We start from the raw sequence: 27,379 nt of genomic DNA, 5'->3' as shown, positions 1-27,379 counted from the left end.
CCAAAAAGGGAAAGGGAGATGGATCTATACCAAATATCCGGCTGCTCTAAATGTAAAAATATAATACTCTGGATTTATTTATTTATTAAAGATTAAACACTGGCTAGGATGCCTGTTTTGAGCCTACGCAAACTTTGGAAGTTTTGGTATTTAGATATACAATCTAATTTTCAAGTGAGGAAAAGCTGTGGGGTCTGGAGTCAGGATGTCTTGAGGGAGGGGAAGAGCCCACTTTTGAAAAGAACCTGCAGTCTACTGGGACGCAGGGGCTTGAGAGCTTCAAAAGCATGTTGCGTTTTTGCAATTACAGTATAGAGTTGGTCTCATCCCAGGCACTGCATCTGGACACACGCTCTGCTGAACACAGATTGACTTGGACAAACAGACCGCAAATTTCCCAACCACTTTGGGCTCTAGATTACGCCGCTGCTTCAGCTGACTGAACAGAGCTCTGACGTACCACCAGGAACTGAGGTGACCCACCACCCAACTCATGCCCAGGGACATCCTGGCACCTGTATGGCGCAGACTGTCCGTAGGTCCCGGGCCGAACTGGATGGAGATTCGGAGCAAATCCTTTAAAGTTTATACCCTTCTCCCCGTCCCTAGCCAGAGACGGGGGTTATGGTCCGCGTCCTCGCGCGTGGGACGCGCTCTGGGGCCCGTACTGACAGTGATCCCACGCCCCGGCTGGTTCTAGGACCTGGGGGCTCTGTCTCCCAGGCAATGTCCCTGCGGGGGCTCCCACTCGGACCGCGCAGCGGGCCTGAGGGCGTGGGGAGAGCCCACTGACCTGGGTGCGGGGCTCCTCTCGAGGCGGCTCAGGTGTGCGGGCCGCTCCCGTGTCCCTCCCACCTCCGACCATGAGAGCTGAGAGCCGTGTTGCAGGCCACTGACCCACCGACCAACTGACCGACCTACCAGCGGACGGACCCGCAGCGGCCGGGTCTGGAGCCCACGTGACGGGGGCGGGGACCCACGGGAGGCTCGTCCCGGAGCGCCCGCTTCCCCCTCCTTTCTTCCCCTGGGACCTCCCCTCTGCCACTCTCCCTCCCTCTCCGGCACCTTAGCGGCCCACAGACACCGGTCCGCCACAGATTCCGGGTCTTCGGGGACCCGCCTCATCGACCCCGCCCCTTCGAACCTGCCTTCGCCCCCACCGGCCTCCCCCCGCCCCCTCCTCCTGGGCCGCTCTCCTAGACTCCAAGTCCCGCCTCTCTCCAAAGACCACACCCCTCCCTGGAGCCCCGCCCCGCTCCTGTCTCCTCCCTCTCCCGCACCCTTCCAGCCCCGGCGAGGCTGCCCAGGGGTTTCCAACTCCCAGCCCCCTGGGCTTCTCCGGGTTTTCAGCACCATTCCCTGGCCGGAAGGAATGAATACGAGGAAGCTGAAAGGTAATTTGTGTCGCGAATTGCAAAGAGAGAAAAGCTGTAGAAAAATCAATTAGAGGCACAGCCAGCACAGGAACTTTTTGGGCGTCTGGACTTCCTGGACCAGTGCGATTCGTCTAAATTGAGATTAGCCTGACGGAAGCCTTATTCCCTTTTTCTGAGCACCCTCTTATCCACACTCCCCCAGTTTGGAAGGCTCTGAGGCACCTAAGGGTCCGGCTGCGCTCGAACTCCGGGACCTGGGATAGAGGTCCCTCTAGCGGTCAGCGCCAACTAAAGGCACTGGTGCCGTTTTGGGAACTACTGTGGGCTAGAAGCAGTTCTCTGTGCCCAGCACCAGGGCGGGGTTCCACAGACCCAAGAGAACTTTGGCGATGTCTGACCACAGGAATGGATTCTAGAATCTGGGCAGAACTAGGCCCTGAACACCTAGTCCTCGCCTTCCCACAGTGTATGGCTTGAATCCGCTTCTGTTGTACTAGGTTGTTGATCTACCTGGGCCTCCCAAGACTGGTTACTCAGTTCAGCTGATTAAAATCCCTGTGGGCCTCAAATGGCATCGACACCAGCTCTGGCAGAGACACTACAGCCCTGGCCTCAGTTTTTATCTACATCTCTACAGGCTGGAGTGTTAACGAACTCCACAATACACATCTTTTTTTCAAATTACACTGGTGCCTGAAATTACCAGGGTGTCCAAAAGACTTACATGTGAACAGAACTTAAGCCACCCTGGCAAATATGAGACCCTGGTCACTGCAGGAACCTGGCCAGAAGCAGACTAAGGGCAAAGCCAGCAGAGGAAGGCTGGGGCCCACAAGAGTTATGTTACAACAGGACACCCTCCAGTTTTCTTTCACTTCCTTAAAATAGCAGCAGAGAGGCTTTTGTAGAGGAGGCTGCCACAGTTCACACAAGTTCATGGGCGTTTCCAAATCCCACATGTCATTGCCCCAGTGGATCCACTGCTCTTACCCCAGCCCCCAGAAAATGCTAGTCTGTTTTCAGAACTATACAATTACCTTTTAAAAATTACTTTAAAAAATGGTGTAAGTCACTGACTCTCAAGCTTATTTGCACTGTGGAACCACTTTGGAGGAGGGGCCTAAAAAGATGTGTCTGGGTACCACCTTAAAGGTTCTGATTTAATGGTTCGGAGGTGTGACCTGGCATTAGGATTTTTAAAAACTCCTCAGATGCAGTAAAGTTTAAGAACCACTAGTATAGGTCATAGGGACTTCAGTGCTGACTAAAATCCAACAAAAACCCCAGGGCTGGTTCACCTAGAAGACCAAAATGTTCATGAACCTATTTGCTGTCCAGCCTTGACTCCCAGGAAACAAAGTGGCACATTATTAACAGGGTCTTCCTGGAGAAAATGTCTTGACCTAAAAGACTGGTTCTGGCTGCAGGAATTTAAGGTGGCAAGGTAGGCTGTTAGTGAAAAGTGCACCCTGGAAAATTCAATTCAAAGCATATCCACAAATGAAAGTAAGCCTCTTTTCTGTCTCCAAAGGAACTCTGTACCTCGGACTCACATAATTCCCCTTGCTGATAACTCCACTCTACCCTCCCCTGTGAAGCAGTTCACATTCCTTATCCCTGTGAAATAGGTAACCTTCTTTTACCCACAGGGTAGGTAATGTCCCCAAACCCAATAGAATGGGTAATATCACGTTTATTCCTATCTGCTTCATTCCACAACTGATTTGGGCTTTCTGTGTCACTCTATTAGAATGGTGAGTAATCACATTGTGCCCATGGAGTAATTCCATTCTGCTCAAATGATATGTGTGTTGGGGAGGGGAGGGGGAGTTGGAACAAATTTCTCTTCACTGCTTATGGTCCCAGCCTGAGCTTGGCAGAGTCTGGAAAACAGCTGCAAGCATACAAAGCTAACCCTCTCATGTGACCAACCTGAAAAGACAGAGGCCTCAGCACATGACACAGACTGGCACCACAGCCTGCACTTGTGACCCAAACTAGGCTGAATTAGACACTTGCGTGGGAAAGATTGTGGAGAAGCCCCTCTGGCCAGGCACAGCTGCCCTCTGTCCCCCGTGCCACATGGCATGCCTGCTGTGGCAGGGAGCCACTTGGCCACTATCTGGCTTCCATCCAGATTACAGAGTATTTACCAAGGGCCTTAATGTGTTGGGGATTGTCCACAGCAAACCCAAGAACAGGCAGCATGCCCTGAAACTGTTATTCTGGGGGTATGTAGGCAAATATAACCTGAGGAGGTTTGTTTGCTTAGTGTAGTTTTATTGTATTTCAAGCAAAAAGAGAGACTTAAGGGAAGAAGGGAAGACAAGATGAGGCTAGAGTTAGATCCTCGCCCTCAGGCCGGTTTTCTGGAGGAAGTAGATTTTAAAAGCCATATAGGAAGATCTTGTGAGAACATGAAAAGTGGCTAAAGAGGCAGACCATTATTTTGAGGATGAAATGATTAATGTATTGCTTATAAAACATTGGATGAACAAACATACATATTTGATGCTTTTGGGAGCAATGAAAAAACTATGGATTTGCAATATTTTCTAGCTCTGTCTTGCATTTTTCAGCTCTGTTACTTTGAATGGCTCACTTAAGCTCTCCTTATCTCTAAAATGGCAGCTATAAAGACTTCTTCTGCATACAAGGCTGAAATGAGAATTAAATGATGTACACAGGTGCAACCAGGTTGTAACTGGAAAGTGGTATTCAAATGTTAATGTTTACCTTATTGTTATATCTGCCTAACTTGGTGGAGAGCCAGAGCTAGGGGAGATCAAGATTAAACACCAATAAAAAATAGTACTTTAGTTGGGTAGTAAAAATGGAAGACTATCAAAAGGCATCTGTGAAAAGAGGAAAGAGCTTGAGCAAAAGCGAGAGCAGAGAAAGCCAGGAATATTAGGGGGTAGGGATGGGGTATAATTAAAGTAAATGCTGGGTTAAAAAAAAAAAAAGGCTGAAAGTAAGCTGGACCAGAATGTGGAAGCCCTTGAGTGCCAAGAGGTTTGGATGGGTAATGTAAGTTGTTGAAATTTTCTGAATGACAGACTCTCACCTAACCTCTTAGAAGATCTCTAAGGCTGTAACATCTGGGAGGATGTACATGCACTCCAACTTCTAGACCCTATCCCTGTGTGTGATTACATGGATGCAATATTGCAAAGAGCCTGTGGCCTCCATGTCCTAGAGAGCAGTTTCCAAGGCCAGGGTTCTCTCCTTCCCAATTGTAATGCATTACTTCATAGGCTGCTTTCGCTTTGTCTGGAGTTTGTAAATGATCTGGTTTCCATCATTCCAGGCATAGAGCTGCTTATCTCTGGTGTTGTAATGGATCATGGAGTGACTTCTTGGCCGCCTGGGGAAGAACAAGCTGGGCAGATCCTCCTCACCGATAGTGCCCCGTGGGTCATAGACACAGGTGATGCGATGGGGGCCGTGGCCACCAGAACTATAGACAACATACAGAACCCCACACAAGAGGAATGCAGCTTCAGCATCCTGGCTTTTGCATGGAGTGTCCCATGAGTGTTCCACTCCCAGTGTGTCAGGCTCAATTTTTGTGAGAACCAAATGACCATAGATGCCTGGCCCTGCGTGGATGGCCCAGAGCCCATGCTCATCCACAGCCAGGTCAATATAAGTTGATGGGGAGTGCTGGTAAACCAGTGCTCGGCCTGCCCCTCCTGGGAGCAGCATTCGATCTTCCACAGTCCTCTTTTGCAGACTGTATTTGATTATCTCATTGAGAGTCCCTTGGTTATGAAAAAATAGGAAACCTTTGTAGATCACTTGGCCTGTTCCCTGCCAGGAATGTGTTAAGATTAGCTTCCGAGGGCCTGGCTTGGTGCTATCTTCCATGAATGCTCGCATGTTTGCAAATTCCCAAACAGTGTTGTTTCTGGATCCAATTAAGAAATAAACCCTTGGAGAGTTGCTGACGGCATCTTTCATCCAAGAGCCATCAGTGTCCATAGTCTTCTTCACTATTTTCAGAGACTTTATGCCCATTAGCATGTTGTCACAGCCTGGCCAAACAGGAGAAAAAGGGGAGGTTACTTTATAAACATGAGATGTCTGCTATTCTCACAAATTGCTTTCTTTTTCCTTCAGAGTCTAGAATAAAGTTACACACACATCAATGACAGTTTATGATATGATTCAATGAATCCAAGAATTAAACAAATAAATGGGTCTATGTCAAGGGAGTTACTGTCCAGTTATAAAAGTGGGCATTTTATTCAAGACAGGAAATAAAACAGCTATTGGCTGTATCAGAGACCCTCTTCACTCTCTAGAGCTCTTGGGGTTAACACGGTGAGAACAACTTAGGGGTGAAGCTGCCTAATTCAATTCCATTTGCCAAGATTTTATTGGATATCTACTGTGTTCTTAAGTTTACAATGTTCTCAGAACAGTGCTAAGTATTGAGGGTAAAAACTATACTTCTGACATTGCCATGAAAAAAAAACATGCCTGAGTTAGGATAAGGACACTTGGAGCAAAACCAAATCACTCCAGTCAAAATCAGCCTAGATAACAAACCTTATCTAACCACAGATCCATGAGAATAAATGATGGTTGTTTTAAGTCAGTTTTGGAGTTGTCTGGTCCAGAATATTTTTGAAGCAACAGATTTCTACTCTATAATAGTCACTCTTTTGATAATCTAAATATATATATATATTCTCTCTCTCTCTCTCTCTCTCTCTCTCTCTCTCTCTCTCTATATATATATATATATATATATATATATATATATATATACACACACGCGCGCGCGCGTGTGTGTGTGTGTACATTATACCTCAAAGAGATCATCTGGTGAAGGATTCTGGCCCTTAACACACGAGAACATTGCAAGAGCCCTACTCATCCATTCATTTATTTATTTATGAATGCCTGCATGCAGACACTGGATACCAACAAATGGCAAGAGACTGAGCTATGAGCTGGGGGTGTAACGTCCTGAGGTGCAGTGATAAATTAGGAGTGGTTCTTGCTTAAGAGATACATGAATAACTAGACCATAAAGCTTAAAGTGAAATTTTTACAAAAGGATACAGAATAGAGATATCCTTTGAGGCAGAGACTAATCTGCATTTGAATTGGCCCTTGAAGGATGACATTCTAAGAGAGATGGAAAGAACATTCCTGACAGTTAACAAAACCATATTTGGGAAAGTTCTCCAAGATTAGTGTTAATAAGGTAATATACAGTTTAAGTCAATACAAGCTAAGTACTTGATATTGGCTCAAATCATATACATAAAACAAAGTAGTAGATTGAAACCATCTCTGTGCCTGGAGCCTTGAGGATGAGGTTAAGGAATGTGAATTTTATTCTATAGTCAGAGAGCTACTGAAATTTTTGAACAAGAGGGAGACATGGTCAAGGCTATTCAACAAGTTTAATTAAGCTGGCAGTCATATGTATGATGAACACATGGGAGAGAGAACAAAATCAGGGAAACCAATTAGGACAGTATTTCTATAATATGAACAGGATGATAAGGGTCTAAAGGAGGTGGAGGAAGGGGAAACGAAAAGAGGGGGTTACCTTTTCCCATCTCCTCACTGCTATTTCAGAATATTCTTCCACTTTCATGCAAAATCCCTTCCTTCTTTTATATTTCACATTATCAAATTCCTAGTATAAATCACTGACTATTCTCTAGGACACTACCCCATATGCATCAAGAGCCTGAGCACTTCCGCCTCTTCAACTCCATAATACCTTTCTTTCAGACCACTTTAGCAACCCCCTCCCATGGCCATACTCTGGATCCTCCCATCCCCCAGACCTATTCCATCCGTAATAGAAATCTAAAACTCTAATATTCTATCCTCTTCAATAACATCTAATCCTTCCATTTCTCACTCCATTGCTCTCGCCTCCTCTGCTCCCTCATGCCCTCCAATCCCTTGACCTCTTTTTGCTCTCAGGCCATCAGCCCTCTCTTGGCCTCAGTGGCTTTCCTATCCATCCTAGACCACTGTAATAGCTCTGTCGCCAGCACCCTCACCCACCAATTCCTAGTTATTCTACAATATCCACTCTACAAAAATCCCTTGTTGGTCCTGGATCAGTTCCAACATCTATCTCTGCTTTGGAGAGTTGTGTGTTGGTGAAGAACATCTCAAAGTGGTACATATTGGTGCCACTACACATTAGGGATCTGTAGTCTCAGCTGAGCACTAAATACCATATTGCTTTCCATAGTTAGTACCCCCATCTTCCACATAGCAGCTATCTTAAATCTGCACCCCCCAACTACACCATAATTTCAGCAGATTAATCCTTTGAAAAACAAATACCCTTAGACATGAACTCCCTTCACTCCCTTTCCCTTACTTAGAAACTTTTCTTCAGTTGTTCCTACCCTTTTGACCCTTCCACGCATCTTAGACAAAGCCATGTCATTCTTCCTGTCCAAGACTAATTCATTCACTTGTGCTCCGGGCTCATCTTTTCCTAGCTTCTTCTAGACTTCTTTGATGAATTATCACCTTTCTGTTATCTTGACTTTTTCCTTCATTGCTAGTTCTTTAGCTTGCAAACATCTTGCTTGTATTAAAAAAAATTCTCCCTCAGTTAGGCACCCTTTTCTACTTACTTCACTATTTCTGTCATTTTATATAGCTAGAGTCTCTTACAGAATAGTTTATACTCTATCTACTTCCTCGCCTCCCATTCTTTCTCTTCACCATAATTTCACAGAAATTGCCCTTCATAATGTTACAGTTTATGGCACTTCCTACCTGCAAAATCAGAACTTTTATGTCCATATCTTACTTGATCTTTCTGTAGCATGATATTATTGATCAGTTCTTCCTTCCTGAAGATTTCTCCCTCCTTGATCTTTGTGTTACCACCGTCTCCGTGTGTGTCTCCTACTTGTTTCTTCTGTGACTGCTTATGGCAGAGACAATGTCTGTCTGGATTCATCAAATGCCAGTTTGTTCTCTCTTCCCTAGTTACACATTTGCAGCCCCCTTTGTATTTAGGTTGCACCACTGACCTGTGTTCTATCTAAGGGGATGTGGACAGAAGTGGTGTAATCCATTTCCACCTTAAATATGATGCCTTCCACATGCCCCTAGAGTCCTGGAATTTTGGATCAAGATGAGATTAGTTCTACTGGCTAATTCAGGAAAAGTGGGTCATCAGTTCTAACTATGAACTTGTTGTTGGGACTGCCCTGGTAGGCAGTCTGTTGTGAGGTGAACAGTGTCATGGAGGCAGGGAATGGTGGCCTTACTAGAAAGCACAAGGAACTCTGTGGGTTTCCCTCAAATCCTGATGAGGCCTGTATCAAGAGTAGGAGAAGATGGTCCTAATAAGAACATGGAACTCTATAGGCCTCCCTCATTGACTGCTGGAGAGTAAGGTGGTGGAACAATAGTTCAGTGTTTAACAGTCTCTTGAGGAGAAATGGGCACTCTGAGGGCCTCCCTTAAGTCCTTCCAAAGGTTTTGGCATAGGAAGCTGGATGTGCCAGAGGGCTGTCATGTTCTTCTTAATAAATGCTTAGGTTCTCTATGCCAACTGGAGGTCATCTAGAGTCAGAGGACAAGAAACAGGGTGAAGGAAGAGAAATTAGACACAAGGAAGAAAGGTACTCAGCCAGAGAAGTCCCAAAGGTTGTGAGATAAGTAAGCAGTTTAGCAAACTATTTGCTACTGCCAGCTGTTTGGGTGGAAATTCTACCACAGTTCCTTAATTAATCACCTAATATTAGAATACCTTCTCTTCCCTCCTCAAGCTTCCATTATTCCCTCCATATGAATATCTTACTTCTTATTTCACTGAGAAAATAGGAGCAATCTGAGAACTACATTATGTCCTGCCTAGATTACTGCAGTAGTCTGCATGGTGGCCACACTTCTGTCCTTGGCTCCTATGCTCTATTCCCCCACAGCAGCCAAAGGGATCTATTTAAAATGTAAGTCAGATCATGTCACATGTCTGCTCAAAACTCACAAATACTTCCCATCTTGTACAGAGTAAAGCTCAAGTGTTTGCCTTCGAGACCTTATGTGACCCATCCCTTCACTGCCTCTCTGGCCCTGTCTCCCACAACTCTCCCATCTAGTTCCTTTTGTTCAACCGCACTGGCCTTCTTGCTGTTCCTCACATTGGGCCAAACATACTCGTGCCTCAGGAATTTGACACTTTTTGTTCCCTCTGCTTGCAACCCAACTATCTTCTCCAAGATATCTATATGGCTTCTTCTCTTGCTTTCTTCAGGTCTGTACTCAAATACTCCCTTTTATGACCACCTGATAAAGAATGGTACCCTCTTCTCCAGCTCTCCATAACCCTCTTACCCAAGTTTATTTTTCTTTAGAGCACTTACCTTCTATCTGTCTTATCATAATTCACCTGTTAATATTTATTGCTTCCCTTCCTTCAACAGAATATAAACCTTGTGAGGGCATGAGCCTTATCTTATTATCTGTTTCATTCAGTGCTGTATTTCTTGTCCCTAGGATAGCAACTGTCACATAGGCCAGGATTTGCTAAATGAATGAATGAATGAATGAATGAATGAGTTTTCCAACCACCAAATCTACCATCTATTGTACCTGAACCCATATTCTCTGCTTTTCCTCCTGCTGTCTACTTTTTCAGTAGCTCTAATCCCCTCTCGCCTACTCAAGGACTTGGCACCTGAAATTATCTCCCTCTTCTGCCTCAGTAGTTTCTCCCTCCCTGCTGGATCATTCCCCTTAGTAAATAAACAGAACTTTCTAGTGTGACCCCATTTCTCTGTTTTACCTTGTAATAAAACTCCTTGACAGGAGTTTCCACTCCTCCAATTATCCCCTAAGCTACTCTAACAGCTTCAGTTCTCCACTGGTCTAAACTCTCCTGCCCACTCCACTGACTTAGTTCCTATGAACATCACTGACAACCTCCATGTTGCCACATCTAAAGATCAATTCTCAGTCTTCAATCTACTCAAATGCTCAGCAAATTTTGAGTACTTGACCTCTGCCTCCCCTTGAAACTCTTTCTTCTCTTGATTCTGGAGTACCCCTCCTTTGTACTTCCATCTTTCTGAATTTTTTTTTGGGCGGGGGGAGCATCCTTTGCTGATTCCTTCTCATCTTCCACCTTTAAGTACTCTGCTCTCACATCTCTTCTTTTCTCTTTCTACAATAACTTTCCAAGTCATCTCATTATATCTCATGGCTCTGAATACCATGTAAATTCTAAATAATGATGAATTCCAAATTTGTATCTGGAACTACATCCTATCTGGGTGTCTACTTAATCCCAAACTCATTTGCTTGACTGCCTATTTCTACTTGGATGTCTTCAAACTTAAACTGTCCAAAGCAGAACTTTTGCTTTTATTCCCCAAACTCTCTTTCTCCCTACTCTTCCCATTTTAGGCAAAAACTATCAACCAAGCTTCTTTCTTAGAAGTCATTCTTGATTCCTTTACCTCCATTTCTCCACCACCAGCAAAATTTATCTTTAAGTTATGATACTATACTTAAATTAAAATGCTTAGCTACATTTCTCTCACCTTCTTCCCACCTACTCTTCCCTTACATGCCTTGAATTCTCCCCTCTTGCCTAGCCCATTGCAATAATCCCTAATTTTACTCTTGCTCACCTACTGTAACTTCTCCACAAAGCAGTAGGAGTGATCTGCTTAAAAATATGAATTATGTGACTGACCAGCTAAACTCTTTCTCCTATCACTCTAGGAATAAAATCCTAACCCTTCACCCTGTCCTAAAGGACCTACATAATATGGTTGCTGCTTGTCTCTGGGACTTTATCCTTTATTCTCCTCCCCATTGTTCACTGTCTTGTGAGCATATTGGCTTTCTTGCTATTCTGGGAGCATGTCAAGTTTGTTTCTGCCTCAGGGCTCTTGCACTCGTGCTTTTTTTCTGCCTGAAGTGTTCTTTTTTTTAAATTTTCCCACCGTCTGCTCCTACTCATTCTTCAAATCACGGTTTCAATATCATCTTCTTAAGAGGCCTCCTGAGACTCCTGCATCTAAATTTAAAATGATCTCCTGTAGCCTATAGCATCTTATTTCCTTGAGATCACTTATCACATTCTGTAATTATGTTATCTGTTTTATTTATTAGCTTATTGTACTTTCCCCCACTACACTGTAAGCTCCACAAAAGTAGGGCCTTTGTCTTCATGTTGACTGTTATACACTACTGCCTAGCACAGTTCTTTCTGGCTTCAATAAATACCCATTGAATTAATGAGGAAAATAGCTTCATTCAAACAGATGTTTTTTAAGAGTCTAAATAGCGCTGCATATCCGGAGTTCTGATCACAGTCCTGTCTTAAGTAAATAATTCGTAAAGTACTCTAAAGCTTTTAAGATACTTTCAAATCCATTATTTCATTTAAAAATCTTACACAAGGTTCTCATTAAGGGAACATATGGTAGGAGCAGGGGTGGGGAGCGGCCTTAGCTGGGAAGAACCGAGTCTCAGGAAGCTCAGTCCTTTCAGTGGTCATGTCAACACTGGCTGTTCCCAGAAGCCCAGAGAACTTGCCTGCCCTCCACTGTGGTCAGGGCCAGACTTTGGGATGAGCTGTAAAGGTCTCTCAGCCATCAGTTGCCACCATGTGCCCCTGCTGACACGCTTTGCCAGCCTGAGGGATTACTTCCCTGTAGCCTCCGGGTCAACTTTGTCCAGGTTGGCCTGTATTACAGGAAGCTAAACTCTTGGGGAAGGCAGAGAATCCTGGGCCAGTTGGGAACCTATACACCTCAGGACCAGCTAAGGACAGATCAATGCCCTTCCAGGCTGAGCTTTGGGGGCTACTGGCTATGGCATGGAAGAGAGAGGAGTGGGCTGCCCTGATCTCTGCCAGGGCCCAGTAAACCTTTTTTTCAGTTTCACAAGTATAGTCTGTCTCATGTGAATGCTCTGCTCTTCCCACATTCTCTGGTGATCACAGAGGATGAATGAATGAGGGTTTAAACCTGTAAGTGATCACAGATATCTTTAATATGGAAGAGGAGGGCTATCAGAGAAGCTCAGAAACGGTTCCCTATGGAAGAACAAGACTTGAGAGGTTAATGCATGTCTACAAATATATATAATACGCTTGGTACTGTGATAGGTACTTTATTTCATTAACTTATCCAGTTCTCACAATAAGCCTTAGTAGTAGATAGTTTAATCTCCATTTCCCAAGTGGAAAAAAAAAAATTAAGGCTTGATTAAGTTACTGGGATCTGCCACATAGCCATAGGTCCTCTGAGCTCAGTCTGAGCCAGGATACCTCCAGCCAGCCCTGGGGACATGGTGGATGGGTGTGTGTATGTGTGGTGGTAAGTGGTGGGAAGTGGGTGAGTCTGGGTGTACCTAAAGAGGGATGGGCAAGGGCCCTGGACTCCCTGAGACATAATTATAGGGTGATATATTTGCCTTGATGAAAAGCCGCCAGCCTGGCTATCCTTCTGGGAGGAAACTCAGCATGCTTGCAGCCCAGCTGTGGAGAGACGCTATGTCTAAGAACAAGGCATGTTCAATCTCTCACCCATAGGAAAATGTTCATTTAAAATACAGCGAAATATCAAATGTCCACTGTAATTGAAAAAAAAATTTAAATAGAGCAGATACTAACACAAACATTCTTCTTTCTCCTCTATCTCCTTTCTCATGCAGAGTCCTTGGAGAAATAACAAAACAAGAGAGTGTTGATAGATGGTTTCGATGAGGGAAACAGTTCTGGGGGGAATAAAACAAAGCAGAATTTTCCCATGTGTTCCCTTCTGCTAATCCTATCCCTTCTTTAACAGAGGGAACCTGGGGCTGAGACTCAGACCTGAGTGATCTGAACTTGGTCTCTGGTTCTCTGTGTCTCCTTGAAAGTCCCTTTGTCAATCCAGCCTTAGCTTTCACAGCTGTAAAATGAGGGTTTTAGGCTAGATGCTCTCTATAGTTTTTTCACGGTATGTACTTTTTAGTTTTTATAAATTCTTCTTCTTTTGAAATCTGGGGAGAATACACTTCCAGTGTTTGAGTAAAATGGTAAGTTAAGACTCCCTGCTGTTCTTCTCCTGAGAAGAGATAATTAACAGGAGGAAAAGGAAAGAGGAAATAAATTTAAAACCTTTGAGTCCAGCCAAGATGCAAATTATTTAACAGAGACAATGTCATGCATGGTTCCACCTGCAAACCAGAGAATGAAAGAAAAAAAAGAAAAAAAAAAAAAACCTGTGATTTTCCCCTCAGGCAAAATTGCAAACAAGCAATTAGGATAGATTTTGGTCCAAGGCCTCATAGTGAATTCACATACAAAGATCCCTTATTTGAATTTTTAAAATATATATTTTCCCCCTTATTTAATAGCAACACTCTCTAGACCTGGTGAGACTTGTCCCCTCTAGGGGAGTGACTCTATAGGAGTTATATTTTTAAAACATCAGTCTGAATGTTAGCAAAGAATGAATGGGGTGGGGAGGAATGGAGGGAGTGGGGGACAAGGGGGTGGGGGAAGAGATAGGAGAGAGGGATACAGAGAGATAGGTAGAGAGTCTGTAATTATAATCTAGATAAGAGATATCTAAATAGTGAAGGGCATGAAAAGAGAAACTAGGTTTTAGCAATAACCAGACTCAAGGATGGGGTGACAGAATGCATGAGATAGTGATAGAGAAGGGAGGGCAGGTTTGCTTGGGAAGAACAGTGATGAATTTATTAAAAAGAAGAGAATTCCTGCAAAACCATGAATGTTTTGACTGCTTCATGAAATTCTCTGTTGTAAAACTTGACTTTTTCAACCACCTGAACTGTATTCATGTTAATAAACTTTTGTCTATGCCTATCAAGTGACAGGTATAATGTTAGACAGAGATGACAAAAATGACAACTCTCAGACAAGTAGTCCATTATAAAGCTTCAAGCTATTATAATAAAATTGTCAACATGGACTCAACTTATTCTATAAATCGGGACCATTTCATGCTTTTTGACCATAGGATAAGTTTCGTACATCTCAGCATGGCACTTAAAGTCCTTTATTTGACATTCTCTTTTGTCACTTCCTCACCACACTGGACTGGTCACTAGTCACCATATTTGCCATGGCTTCGCACAAGTTTTAGACTTTGCCCATACTTTTCCTTAGCTCACCTTCTCTAAATTGGTATCCTTTGTCTTTCAAAACAAAATTCTGACTCCTTCAGAGCAGTTGGTTGCTCCTTCTGTGTCTAAAGCATCCTGTGCAGCCCTCTTCCAGGGCAGTTAGCATCCTGAATTGGAATTGCTTATTCACTTTGTTTCCTCTCAAGCACTTTAGACAGGGACTGTGTCTTATTTGTCTTTTTATCTACAGTGCTTGGGATATAATACATAGCTCCTTCTATACAATCTCTTGCTGCTTACCATTCAGGAATCAGTTTGGTTCAGATAATGCAGTATTAGTTAGTGTCTAAACTTGCTATTCCAACTCATGTTAGAAATCAAATCAATTCAAATAGCAAGAGGTATATGTGAACATTAGCAGGTGCTATTTCAGTGTCTGTGTGCCTGGGTAGATGAATGGCAGAGAGGTAGGAAGACCGGCTTGTATGAAATGGTACTCAGCGAGCCATAGGAGGATTCAACTTTGGAGGGCTGTGAATCCAGGGCTTAAACAGGGCCTAGATTATAATAAATTCACCAAAACCAACTATATGTTGGTTTTATACAGAACTATACAGAACTCTTTAGTAAATCCATATCAGGGAGTTTTCTAGGTTTCCAGCACCCAGTACGGAGCCCTGACAGCTTGTCTTTATTGGTGATTAGCAATAAATGGTGAGGAAGAAAACAGATGATGCATAGCTGGTTGCTTGTATGGCTGTGCACTGCTCTACGACATTGAGCCGAGAACTTCAGGGCAGTGCATGAAGCTGAAAGATGTGTGAGCATGAGTCTAGCCTGCATCCACTGTGGGGTCCCTATGGCTGGAGTCCAACACAGCCAATCTCCTTCAGATGCCTCCTTTCAAAAAAGGCCAGCTCTCCATAACCCCTTTACCTTAGCTGATTTTCCTCCATAGTATTCTATCTTCTATCTGACATGTTATAAATTTATCTGTTAACACATAGTTATTGTTTGATTCCCCTCAATAGAATGTAAACCCCATGAGGGCAGGGCTTTGCTAGATTTACTGCTATCCTACAACAGCATCTGGCACATATTATAATTTCTGTATTCTAATTATGAATAAGGTAAATACCGATAGATATAATCCACACCAACAAAAGTCTTTGGGGTCCTGAATAATTTTTTAAAATGTAAAGGGCTCCTGAAACTAAACGTTTGAAAATGCTATCCTAGAGGGTGTAGGCTGGCCAACACTCATGGGAAGCGAAGCGTGGGAGTGGGCAAGTCCTTGGCAGGGTTCTGGTCAGGCAGGTCCATTTCGTATCAATTATCCAACTGTGGCAAAATTTGGGCATTCCAAGGATATAATTATCAACTTCTTGTTTTTATTTATTTTTCATTTAAAAATTGAGCTGGTTTTTTTGTTTGTTTGGGGCTTTTTGCATAGTGGTTTTTTTTTTTCTGTAATATTTTATAACTAAAAAGGAAGGAAATGTTCTCAATTTCTGTGTGTGGTACTGCCATTCTCCCATTTGCCTGGTTAGAAAACAAAGTCATTTGGAAATTAATTGCACCATGGACTCTTCCCGTGAGATAAACCTCACTTATCCTATTCTGCCATCCTTTCTCAAAGTCTGGAGCCTGCTCTCCTGAACCTGAACTTTGTACCAGCCCTCTCACTGGTTCTTCAGTCTCATCTCAAAGCCATCAATCTCACTAATGCCTGATTCACTGCTTTCATATAGAAATTTGCATATTTAAAAACCTATTTTGATTACTGCCTGTCTTCAGGAGAGTCAAGACCAAAAGCCTTGTTAGATACTATTAGAGGTTCTAGTGGAAAGTTGGGCTCAAGAGCCAGACTTGGAACTTACTTTGCCCAAAAGAATTTGGTAAAAGTGACCAGACCTTCATGTGCTTGTGCCCCCTTTCTCAAATGTCTGTCCTCATCATTAGAACAAGCCTAGATTTGCCTTCTGAAAGATCAGACCACATGGAGGAGATCGAAGCTATCTCAGCTGAGGCCATCCCCTAGGCAACGCGCCACTAGGGAAACCAGCTGAGAGCACCCAACCCTGGCCCAGACCAACGGAACTGCCAGCTGCCCTGTAGACTCCTTAGAAATAATCAATGATTATTGTTTTAAGCACTCAGTTTCAGAGTGGTTTGTTAAACAGCATTACTGTAGCAACAGATAACTGACACAGGGTGAGGGTGAGGGGATGGTGAGCAGAAATGAAGGCTGAGATGAATCTAGTGTGTCTCAGGGTGGTGTGTGCTCTGGATATAGCAGAAATGTGGGAGAAAGATGGGGCTCCATGAAACACTCTGAGCCACGGTTTCTTTATCTGAAAGGAAGTCATAATGGTATCTACCTAGCAGCATTATTGCCATGGGTGGGCTTGGACAAGATAACAGATAAAAGGGCTTAATGCAATCTCTGGCAAATAGTTGCCTCCACTTTATAATAAACTACTCCTCGATTTCAGAAAATATTGACTTCTACTCTGTTCCAGGCACTGCAATAGACTTAAGAAACACAGCATGCACAATGCAGGGACACCTGAAATATGCTTTATGTTTTCAGAATAGCAGATTAAACACAGCATAGAACATCAGGTAGATGGAGACAGGCAGTAGTGGCACAAGACAAAGTTGAGAAATAGTCAAAGTTGCTGGCTTGTTATCTACTTTTACAATAAAAGTAAATACAATAAATATAGTACACATAGTGTTCATAGTTTCTATTCAATCAGCAGGTGTTAGTTTCATAGAAAATAACAAAAATTACTTTTAAAAAGCTAGGTTGGGGTCAGGTTGTAAGGGATTCCTTTATGTTATTTTATGGGGTTTCTTTAGCCTGTAGATTTCAGCTGCCATCAAAAATTGATAAAGCAAAGATACATCCTAGCGAGATGACCCCAGTGTAGGAGGAAACCCTGGAACAGCAAGAAACAGGCAGCTGGAAGATCAGTTAGGAGACTGACTCTTGCAGTCATCAAGACCAGAGATGATGAGAGAGCTGTTGCAGATGAAAAGAATAAACTTGAGAGATATTCAGAAGGAAGAATCTAGTAGATATGGTGACTGGCCAGACAAGGGCCAAAGAGATGCCCCTGAGATTTCTAGCACAGAAATGTATGTAACCCTTCTGCTAAGTGAAAGAATAGCGAGGAAAACAACGAGTGTTGTAGTTTAAGAATTAATGAAGAAAACTCAGGGAATTAAAAACTAAGAAAGTAGAGGAAGAAAACTGACCTTTCTAGGCCAGGTTTAAAAGAATCATTTAAATGAAACTGTCTCTGGGTAGGAATCATCATCAAACAGCAACCAAGAGGACTGACGTGGTTTTCATGTGTGTCTCACAGCAAGATCGGAAGCAGTTGGGCCTGGTAGGTGCAGCCATCAAGTTTCAGAACAGAGGGTGCCTACCTTGAGTGCCTCTGTGACAGGCCTGGGGATGACCTCCCTGCCTCCAGTCTCTCGCTCCTGTGCCCACTCGACCTCCTTTACTGCAGTCCGTTTTATGTATTGTGGCCAGAATGACCTTTCTAAAACCTCCTTCTGAGCCCTGACACTCCCATGCTTCCCACTAACCAGCAGGACAGTACGACGAGAGAGATGGATGGCAGGAAGTCAGCCTGTTGTGGTTTGAATCCCAGCTCTGGCACCAATTAGCTATGAGACGTCAGATAATTGCTTATCCTCTCAGTACACTGATTTCCTCATGTATAAATGGAGGATAATTATAATGTCTATCTCATAGGGCTGTTGTGAGAATTAGATGATATAATCCAATAAGGTATATAAATTCTTAAAGATTACATGGAACATTAGAAACAAACACTCAATAAACATTAGCCGTTATTATTCATATTATTTTTACTCCTCATAGCTCGAATGTGTGAACTGGCTTAGCACAGAGGAGCTTAGCTCTTGTCTGGTTTTTTTTTTTTTTTTCATCTCTTCTCCAAGACTTCCCCCTTCACCTGAGCTCTACTGGTCACTAAGCCCGATTCGGCCTTTGAGCCTCCACGTGCTGTTCCATTTGCTTACTTGAAGTGCTCTTTATTCACCATTTGATTGGTTCTTTTCCATTATTAAAACTCAGATTGAGGGTTACTTTCCAGATTCCGCAGTCCCCCCATCTTCATGGTAACCCTGACCTTCCTTAATTGCTTAATATCTTCCCCTTGTCCTTCTGTCACACCCTCCATCAGAACAGTCGCCCTCCACCTGTTATCCTGGGTCTGTTTAGATGTCTTCCCTGCTTGACTGTAAGCTTTTTGAGGGCAAGGATGTTATCTTATTCAGTGTTCCAGCAGTACTGCCTGGCATGATGCCACCATATACCTGGAATTCAGTCAGACATTTGTTGATTGAATGAACAAATGAGTGAGTTATAGAGAGGATAAATGGATATTCACTCCCCCTGGAGCCAAACGCCATAAGCTAGAACAACTTTGGGACCTTCTGTTAGTATCCATAGTGATGGGACTAGAGGTACCCTTGTACACCCCAGGCCTTCCAGGTGGATAAACAAAAGAAGTGCTGTGTACATGGGCCTTTCTGGACCCAGCACAGTGACCTATTGTACTCTCTAGGAGACAGCACAGGGTAAGCTACACATATACCTCCAGCATTGATGGCCCGTGAATGCAGCAACTTCTGGGTGGAGAATGTGTAAGAGTGTGTGTGAATGTCCACACACATATGCACATGCACATACAAGCACTCTCATACTCTCCTGTGCTCCTACTTGTGTATATATTCTCAATCCCCTCCTTTGTGGTAAATGTATTGGTTACAAATATATTTAATGTTTTGTTCCACTTATCACAAACTAACGGACTCTGGGAGTTGGTTCGCAGATATGTTTAATTTGGCTTTCAGTAGGTTTTTTGCTTATTTGTTTTGTTTTATATTTTGTTTTGTTTTTAATGGCTTTGAATATGAGGCATATACATTTATTACCTGAGTGGATCCTATAGGCATTAAATTTGCAGCACAGACTTTCTTCTTCCAAATCTGATCTAACAAAAGATGTAAGTTATTTAATTCAGCAGGGAGAGGGTTACTTGAAGTAATTTGCATGCACCCTTGTAATAAAAGGAGCTGTACTAAATAAAACAGGAAATAAAATAAAATCTGCCGTAATGTCTTGTTTTGACTGCTTTGAGAATTTTTCTTCACAAGCTATTTAAAAGTTAAAAAGAGGTTAATACTCTTATCCACACAAGAATGTAGGCTGGGGAATGGAACTTTTAGTGAGATAAGTTCCCAATCTGGGTATCTGAGGCAATGGTGTTTTGCCATAAATTGTCAAGTACAATACAAAATATCTTTATATGCATAAGAATTAAAGAATCAAAACCAAGGAATGATTTTTTAAATATAAAATTGTATTCAAATAACTTTCACTCATTGCATTCTACTGTGTGTGTGTGTGTGTGTGTGTGGTGTGTGTGTGTGTGTAGGCACACGCATGTGCATGTGAAAGAGGGAGGAGAGAGAAAGAGAGGGGGTATGAATGTATGTTAGAATTAAGATTCTAAGAATTTTATGTAACCCCCAAAATCCCTGGGATTGTGGGCCTCATGTGAACATCTTTGGGGATCTTCTCTAATTCAAGGTTGAAGATAGGAACAACTCTATAGGGAATGGCTTAATTACAGAGCAATGCTATCTTATTAATTATCCCCAGTATCTGGCCCTTATGAGTTGACCAAGAAACATTCCTAGAATAAATAAAAATCATTTAGACTGATGTTAGAATTTTCTGGACATCTCTTGAGATTCAAGGTTGAATTTTTCAAGAAAGTTGCATTATTCCCTTCTTGCGGGTTTTCTAAAGAAACTTTCAAAGACAGAGTGCATGTATGAATGAAACCCTGTGATGTGACCTCCCTATCCCACAGTCCCAGGGTGTTTGCCCATACAAGAATGCTGACTTGAGTCTAAAGATTTTAGTGGAAGTTCTACAGCTGGCTCAGTCTCTGCAGACCAAGGTTAGAAGATAGAAAGATGGGAGCCTCGTGGGAACAGGGTGGATATGGGTAATTAGTAGCACCAGCTGGGCCTAGCAGAATAGGGCATCTTGGTTGGCAGAATTTTAAGATGGCCTCCAAGATTCCTACCCCCTGGTAGTCACACCCTACATAATCCCCTCCCTTTGACTGAGGGCAGGACCTGACAATAGGATAGAATAATACTCCTTGACTAGATTACATTATAAGATAAAGCTGAAGGGATTTTGCAGCTATAATTAAGGTCCTAAATCAGTCGACTCTGAGTTAATCAAAATAAAAATTATCATAAGTGGGCCTGCCTTAAATTAGATAAAAATTATTAAAAGAGGGACTGTGCACTTCCTGAAGAGAGGCACTCTCATGGTCTTGAAGCAGCAACAGCCGCTTTGTGAGCTGCCTTTGGAGAGAGGTGGCTTCTAGAAGCTGAGGACCTAGGTCCTACAACCACTAGAAAGTGAATTCTGCCCACAACATTGGTAAGCTTGAAAGAAAACCCTGAGCTTCAGGTGAGAATGTAGCCCAACCAACACCTTGACCTTGAACATTGGGTCCAGCTAAGTTGTGCCTGGGTTCCTGAACCACAGAGACTCCAATATAATAAACGTGTACTGTTTTAAGCTGCTAAATCGGTGCTAATTTGTAACATAGCAGTAGAATACTAAGATAGATATAGTTGCTAATAGAAATGGCAAAAAAGTGGGAGATGGGCACAGTGTGTAAAATTCAAAACAGTGCAGGGCAGGGAAACAAACTGGCATCCCAAAGTCTCTCTCTGGGCAGAGGATCTCTGAAAATAACAGGCCAAGGAGCACTAATCATATGCTTGTGATCGTTTACAGGTTTGTCTTTCCCCATCTAAGCTCTGAGGATCCTGCCATCAGTATCTCTGCTATAGATAATTTTTGCAGCCTCCTCTATGGGAGGCTCTTACCAGTGCAGGAATTAAGATGTCAATATGTTCATGGTCTCATTGAGGAATCAAATACACACAGATGTGTGTGGTTGGAAGTGTCAGTGCTCCCTTGGGGGATGGAATGAAATGGGCCGATCTGCCTAGAGGTGGAGCGAGGTCTTCGCGGAGAATCCAGAGCATTTTTGAGTCATAATAGATGGGTAGAAAAAAACCATATTTGTATTTTTAAATGCAACTGCATACGGGTAAGTTATGGGAGTAGAGGAAGCTGGAGATGAGCTTGGGCCACTTTGTGAAGGCCTTCCCCCATGTCAAAGGCTAAGAGATTCAAATGAATTTTTTGTTGTTGCTGATAACTGATGGTGAATGACATAAACAAACAAACAAACAAATAAATAAAATTCTACCCAGAGTTGTATGATCCATTTTGTGTTGTGGGGAGGTCTGCATGATAGCAGTTGAATTGTAGGAGGTAAAACCAGAGGTAAAGAAGCCATAGGAAAGCTAGTGCAGGATGTAGCATGTTCTACTCACTCCTCCACCCCTACTGTGTAGCACAGGGCCCATCCAACAGTCGGGGGCAAAATGCGGTTGTTAATCACAAACCAACAAATCACCAAATAAGAGTCCCACAGGCAACTGGCATGAAAGGAGCAATCTCTGGAAAGTTAAAAGAGAAGTTTTCACTCACCATGGAGCTGGGAGTATGAATATTTCAGGCCTAGGGTGTCAGGGATAAGGCAGAGGATGAGGGTTGAACAAGCAGCAAGTCCAGACTCAGGACCTCTGTTGAGCTTGAGCTAGAGTGGAAAGGGGGAACCTCAAGGCCTGAGGGGCTTAGGGTGTTCAGGGACCAGGAGGAGCTCAGGGATCCAATCCAGTACAACTGTTCAGGCTTGGGGTCCTGCCTGAACCCCGGCATGAAAGTTCAGGCACATTCTAGCTTGGGCCACCTTAGCACTCAACTCTCCCCATCAGCTTTTTAGGCAGCCTCCATTCATCCTCTGCTGGCTCATCCTTGCCCTTTCATCCTTCCCTCACCCCATGCTTAGCCCCAGTTGCTTCTTCTGAAGACGATTCATCTCAAGACAGTGTCAGGGCCAAAAAGGATCACTCACTTGACCAACTCAATCAGTTGCTTCCTATTAAAATAAGGCGCCCTCCTCTCTGCCTTCTGACACAGAGATAAGATATTCTCTTTGCTTTCAAAGCCTAATAGCCCCTATATGCTGACAATCCCTCCATCCATTCACGCATTTGTTCACTTAGTTTTTCACTGACAAATACTTGATGAACATAAACACTACTCTAGGTACTGGGACACAGCACTGAATATGAAATGCAGGATCTAGGCTCTCATAAAGATGACATTCTAAATGCAGAGGCAAAAAACAAGTAGTGAGCAAATAAGTAAACTAGAAGGTTTAAGAGTAATGATTGCTCCCTCCACCCACTCCGCCCCCCAAAATGTAGAGTAATAGGAGCTCTAAAACTCCTCTTCAGTTTCCTATCTCAATATATTTCAGACCAACCATCCCATGGCATAAGCCAAAACCCCAGGAAGCATCCTAGATGTGTCCTTCTGGCTCACTTTTCACTTTTAATGATCAGTCACCAAGCCATGTGGATTCCAACTCTTAGCGGCTCTCAAATTCATCTGCTCTTCTCCATCTCATCTACACTTCATGCAGACTCCACCACTTGTTGCCCAAATTACTGCAGTATCCCCCTGACTGGGTCTCCTTCTCTAGTCTTTCCCTCTCCCTTCATGTCGTGGCCCTGCTTAAAATTGTTCAGTGGTTCTCTATAGTTTCCCAAGTTAAGTCCAACCCTCGTAACTTAGCATGCAAGGTTTTTCGTTATCTAGGTCCTGCTGAACTCTTCAATCTTGCTCTCCTATACTCACTCACCTGCCCCATAGAGGTCTACTCAGCCCTATCCACAGATCTCTACATGTCAAAGTGTTATACACCCTCATGCCTTTGACATGTTATGCCACTTTTTTTTTTTTCACCTTATAGCGCCTGTATTTATATAGAGTGACTGGAAGAATAGTCCTAACAACAATGGCACGGATCATGATAGCAGCATTCAGAATGGAGTGCAGGGCTCTCTGGCCCATAGTCTCAGTGTCTTCTGTGAATGGGGCCTAGATTAGCTGCCCATCATTCTGGGTGTGTGCTCTGCACATTCTTCTCTGATTTCTTTGTTCAAAACTCAGATCATTTAAGAGGACCTATGGAGTTCTTATAAGAATTACATTGAAAAGATATTTGGAACCCTTAACAGAACGATGGCACTCAGCTTATGTCTTATGTCCCTGATAGAGTTTTTCATATTTGGAGCAGATATGATTAGTCTATAAACAAAGTTTCCCTGTTTGTAGTAAAACCATCTCAGAATACAGACTCTGAGCCAGTCTCCCTCACTGTTTTAATAAAGTGAACTCATGCATAGGACATTTTCCTTCTCTTGTGTTTTTTGTTGCTTGATACTTGTTATTATATTTGAGCTCCTAAACATTTTTCTTAATGATCCGATGAATCACAAGATAGGAGACAAACCCCCTGGATATCACCATCCCAACAGCATGCAGTCTCCAGCCCTGAGGGTGGGCTGCTGACTGGCATATGTGCAGCCTCTCCCTATTCTCAGGCACTGTCACTCTCCCTGGAAGGATCTGGGACCATTTACCTCTGCCAAACCAATGTCTATTGGAAGATGCCCTTCTTGGACTGACCTCTGATATTATAGCCCTGACCTTCTATGGGGCCTTTAGGAACTCCCTGTGAAAGGAAAAACTGTTTTCTGAGAATGGTTATTTCTTTGGACACCTGTTCCCTGCTGAGATTTCCCTCCCAGCATGAGCACACATCCAGCTCTTACTCTGATTCTTGGGCAGACTCGTCCTGCACCAAGTCTCTGAGTGACAGTCCCTAGAAGAGTATAAAAGACAAAACTCTCTTACTTGCATTCAGCAGAGTCTGGATCTTTTTTTCTTCTTCGGCATCTTGGACTAGCTTTTCTGCCAGCATCTTGTCTTCTGATTCTACGCACATGTCAGCTTCTCGCAGGTACTCTAGATAGTCAATCTCCCGTTGGGCACGTTCGACTCTCAGGGCCAAGTTGTCCACTGCACTCTTATATTCACTTGTGTGGGTCTGACATCTTCCCAGCATAGCAGATATGTTTTTTGAGAACTCACGGAAGTCTTGAACGTATGCCCTCGTTGCTTGGGTACATTTTTGCAGTCCTTGCTTTGGTCAGAAAACAAATTGTCAAATTACTGATAGTTACTGAAATTACAATTTTTTATAGTAATAAAATAGCTATCATCCATAAAAATATTTTAAAAGTAAAAATAATCAAAAAGGGGGGAAGTAAAAATCACCCGCAATACCTTAACTCAAAATACAATTAGTGATACTTAGAATGTATCATTTTTTAAGTGTTTGCATGCATTTAGTCATAGATATATAATATGTATATATATTAAAATGTTGAGTAACTATGTACTAAACGTAGTGATTGAACCTAATTCTGGCACTTTTTAAGGAGGTGAGCCTGGGGAGGAAGGGTCTGAGGAGATAGCAAGTAAAGAAGCAGCAAGAGGCCCCTGGCTTGAGAACATTTCATTCACCACATTTAGGCCTCAGCCTGTTAGCTGACAACATTAGACAATATGTTTGGCCGCTCTGTGGAATTATTTTGCCCTGACTGTAACTAGATGACCAAATAACTTGGACTTTAAGATTTTTCAGGAAAATATTGAAAATAAATATTGGAGATAAGAGTGTCTTTGAAAGAAGATAAATATTTTTATCAAAATTTAACTTGTACGAAAGCAAGGTAATTAAGAATGAAATAGTCAATGTCAACACCAGGGTTGTGTCAAAGGCTAGGGCAGAGGGTTATATTTGTCCGTGGGAGCCAGTTTGTTCTGGAAAAGTTTTGAGTTTTGCAAATTTTAATGAAACTGTAGCTGTAACATATGGAGAAGAGGGCCCAAACACTTTTCCTCTGTTTAACATTGTTGAAATCTGCTCATTTCTAAATCCAAATCCAGTTTGGCAAAAGTTAAGACTGCTTCTTGGTACAATAATATTGTGACTTTTTGTAATGACCTAATGGTTTCTCAGAAAAAGACAAAAAGAAAAGCTAAAATTGGCCATCATCCTGATAGAGTAAAAATGAAGAAAAGTGACCAAATTTTTAAGTTTTTGTATTTTAAAAATTGAACTCTGAATAACATTTTGGACATTTGCCAGCATGTCAGGCAACGTTCTAAATATGGATCAATTTACTAAATCTTCAGAATAGCTTTAGGAGGTAAATTCAATTTTCGCCCCCATTTTAGAGATGAGAAAAACTGCACCGAGGGAAGCCCTGCTCAAAGTCCGGGAATAGTGTAGTCTGGACTCTGGTGCTCAAAACCACTGGACTATAAAAATTTTTAAATGTAACTTAAGCAATATTTATCATTTATTACTGGAGTAAATGCATCTCGGTAGATAGGAAAGCATAGGTAACATAAGGTGACTTCCCGGAGGCATGTTCCAGTATCAGGTGCACAGATGCCACCTACCTCCAAGACTTGAAAGCGCTGGTAGATGTAGTGCACCATGCCTGGGTCCTGAGCACACTGTGGTGGGGGCGGAAAAGCTGCAAGGAACAGAACCAGGAAAGCAGAAGCTTGCCGAGGGGCCAGCATTGTTCTACAAACCCTCCGGGGGTGAAATCTCCTAGGTCGTGCCTCTCAAAGAAGACACAAGAGTCCAGGTGGTGATCTCCTGCTTTCTAGTCGCTGCTGTGAAAATCCTCTAAAAACAGCACGAGAGCGAAGTCCTCTTGTTGTTCCACCAGATGTGTGGCCTCGCTTTCCAAGCCCAGCTGTGATCAAGCCCAGCTGTGGGCGAGCCGGTCCCTGGAGGCCTTGCCGGGTAGATATACATGGGGTAGAGAACTTCCTGGGTCCCACATCTGTTGATATCACCCCAGATGCACAATGACCTTCCCCCAGGCTAGTGGCTGCACCCTGCTTCTAGGCCTGGGTGAGTATGCATGGCAGTGGGGGGAAGGGGGAAAGAGAGGGCTTCTCCCCTCTCCCCAACTCTTTCCTTTTTACTTTTGCTTTCCTCCTCCTGCAATCCAATCACAGGCCTGACACAACACACACCACCCCCAACTTCTCTGAGTTGAAATCTCAGCTTCGGTTCTGGCAAAAATTCCCAGGATCCTCTTCCCAGTAGTCCTTTTGGGAGACCCCACCCCTCCTCCAGATTCTCTCTGCATTCCTGCAGCTCTTAAAGGCACAGCAAGGGAAGAAAAAAAAAAAAAAAAAAGTTCTGATATGCCCAAGGCTGATTGATTGTCCCTTAGGGAGAGAGGTACAATGCGCTGCAGGCCTGGCTACTCAGGCTGATAGCTGAAAAATCTGAGGATCAGGTTCCAAAGAGTTTTATTAAGATACACAACAACAATTATTGATGCAGTTATATTTCCAAACCTAACTCATCAGGAAATGGAACTTCTGTAAGGAAGCCCTTGACTTTTCTCAGTCCCTAGTGGCAGAATTCCCTTTACCTGTAGCTGCAGGCCAGCAGTACATAGGACTCAACTCCTGTTGCCCCGACGTGTCTGGGGTGGGCTCCCGAGAGCTTGGCAGGCTTTCCCTCTATGCCCACCAGTGATTCAGGTCCCACATCGATCTCACTTCAGCCACTAACTTCATAGGGTCAAGCTTGGTCTCTCTGCTCTCACTGCCCACACCTGGTCTTAGTTGGCCAGCTTCATTCTGGGGATCCCAGAGGCAACAAAGCCCACAGCTCACATCCCTAATCTATTATAATTGATGAGTCGTGGGTGTACCCAGAGTGGAAACCCTCACATTCTTGTGACCAAAGTTTTCATAAAGAAAAATTAAACTCACCTTGGAGGTAGTCACAGCTTTGACTGACACA

The 27,379-nt window shown here is 43.2% G+C and overlaps 2 protein-coding genes across 8 annotated transcripts in view; both read right to left on the bottom strand.

The window, feature by feature from the left end:
* The window catches only part of PPFIBP2 (PPFIA binding protein 2), a 132,191-nt gene extending 131,249 nt beyond the window's left edge, over nt 1-942 (bottom strand). For 6 of the 7 annotated variants that reach the window (XM_016123033.2, XM_016123032.2, XM_016123036.2 and 3 more), the window contains exon 1: nt 794-910. The gene's annotated coding sequence lies outside the window, so the exon portion shown is untranslated. The other variant, XM_016123034.2, reaches the window with a different exon arrangement.
* Nucleotides 943-1,268: 326 nt separating this feature from the next.
* On the bottom strand, nt 1,269-26,662 carry OLFML1 (olfactomedin like 1). Its single transcript, XM_016123051.2, has 3 exons — nt 26,005-26,662; nt 24,388-24,676; nt 1,269-5,413 (listed from the first exon to the last, which is right to left on the bottom strand). The coding sequence occupies exons 1-3, from the start codon at nt 26,128-26,130 to the stop codon at nt 4,623-4,625; spliced, it is 1,206 nt and encodes a 401-aa protein (XP_015978537.2). The 5' UTR covers nt 26,131-26,662; the 3' UTR covers nt 1,269-4,622.
* Between the last annotated feature and the right edge of the window lie 717 nt (nt 26,663-27,379).

This window comes from Rousettus aegyptiacus, unplaced genomic scaffold (assembly GCF_014176215.1).
Source record: "Rousettus aegyptiacus isolate mRouAeg1 unplaced genomic scaffold, mRouAeg1.p scaffold_m13_p_5, whole genome shotgun sequence".
NCBI classification, from domain to species: domain Eukaryota; kingdom Metazoa; phylum Chordata; class Mammalia; order Chiroptera; family Pteropodidae; genus Rousettus; species Rousettus aegyptiacus.
The sequence above is the reverse complement of the archived record's forward strand: the minus strand, read 5'-3'. Positions and strand labels throughout refer to the sequence as shown.

Coding starts and splice junctions, on each gene's coding strand:
- OLFML1 (XM_016123051.2), bottom strand. CDS start 26,130: ATGCTGGCCCCTCGGCAAGCTTCTGCTTTCCTGGTTCTGTTCCTTGCA. Junction 24,677..26,004: donor AGCGCTTTCAAGTCTTGGAG/GTAGGTGGCATC, acceptor TTCTGACCAAAG/CAAGGACTGCAAAAATGTAC. Junction 5,414..24,387: donor CCAGACTCTGCTGAATGCAA/GTAAGAGAGTTT, acceptor CTGTTTGGCCAG/GCTGTGACAACATGCTAATG.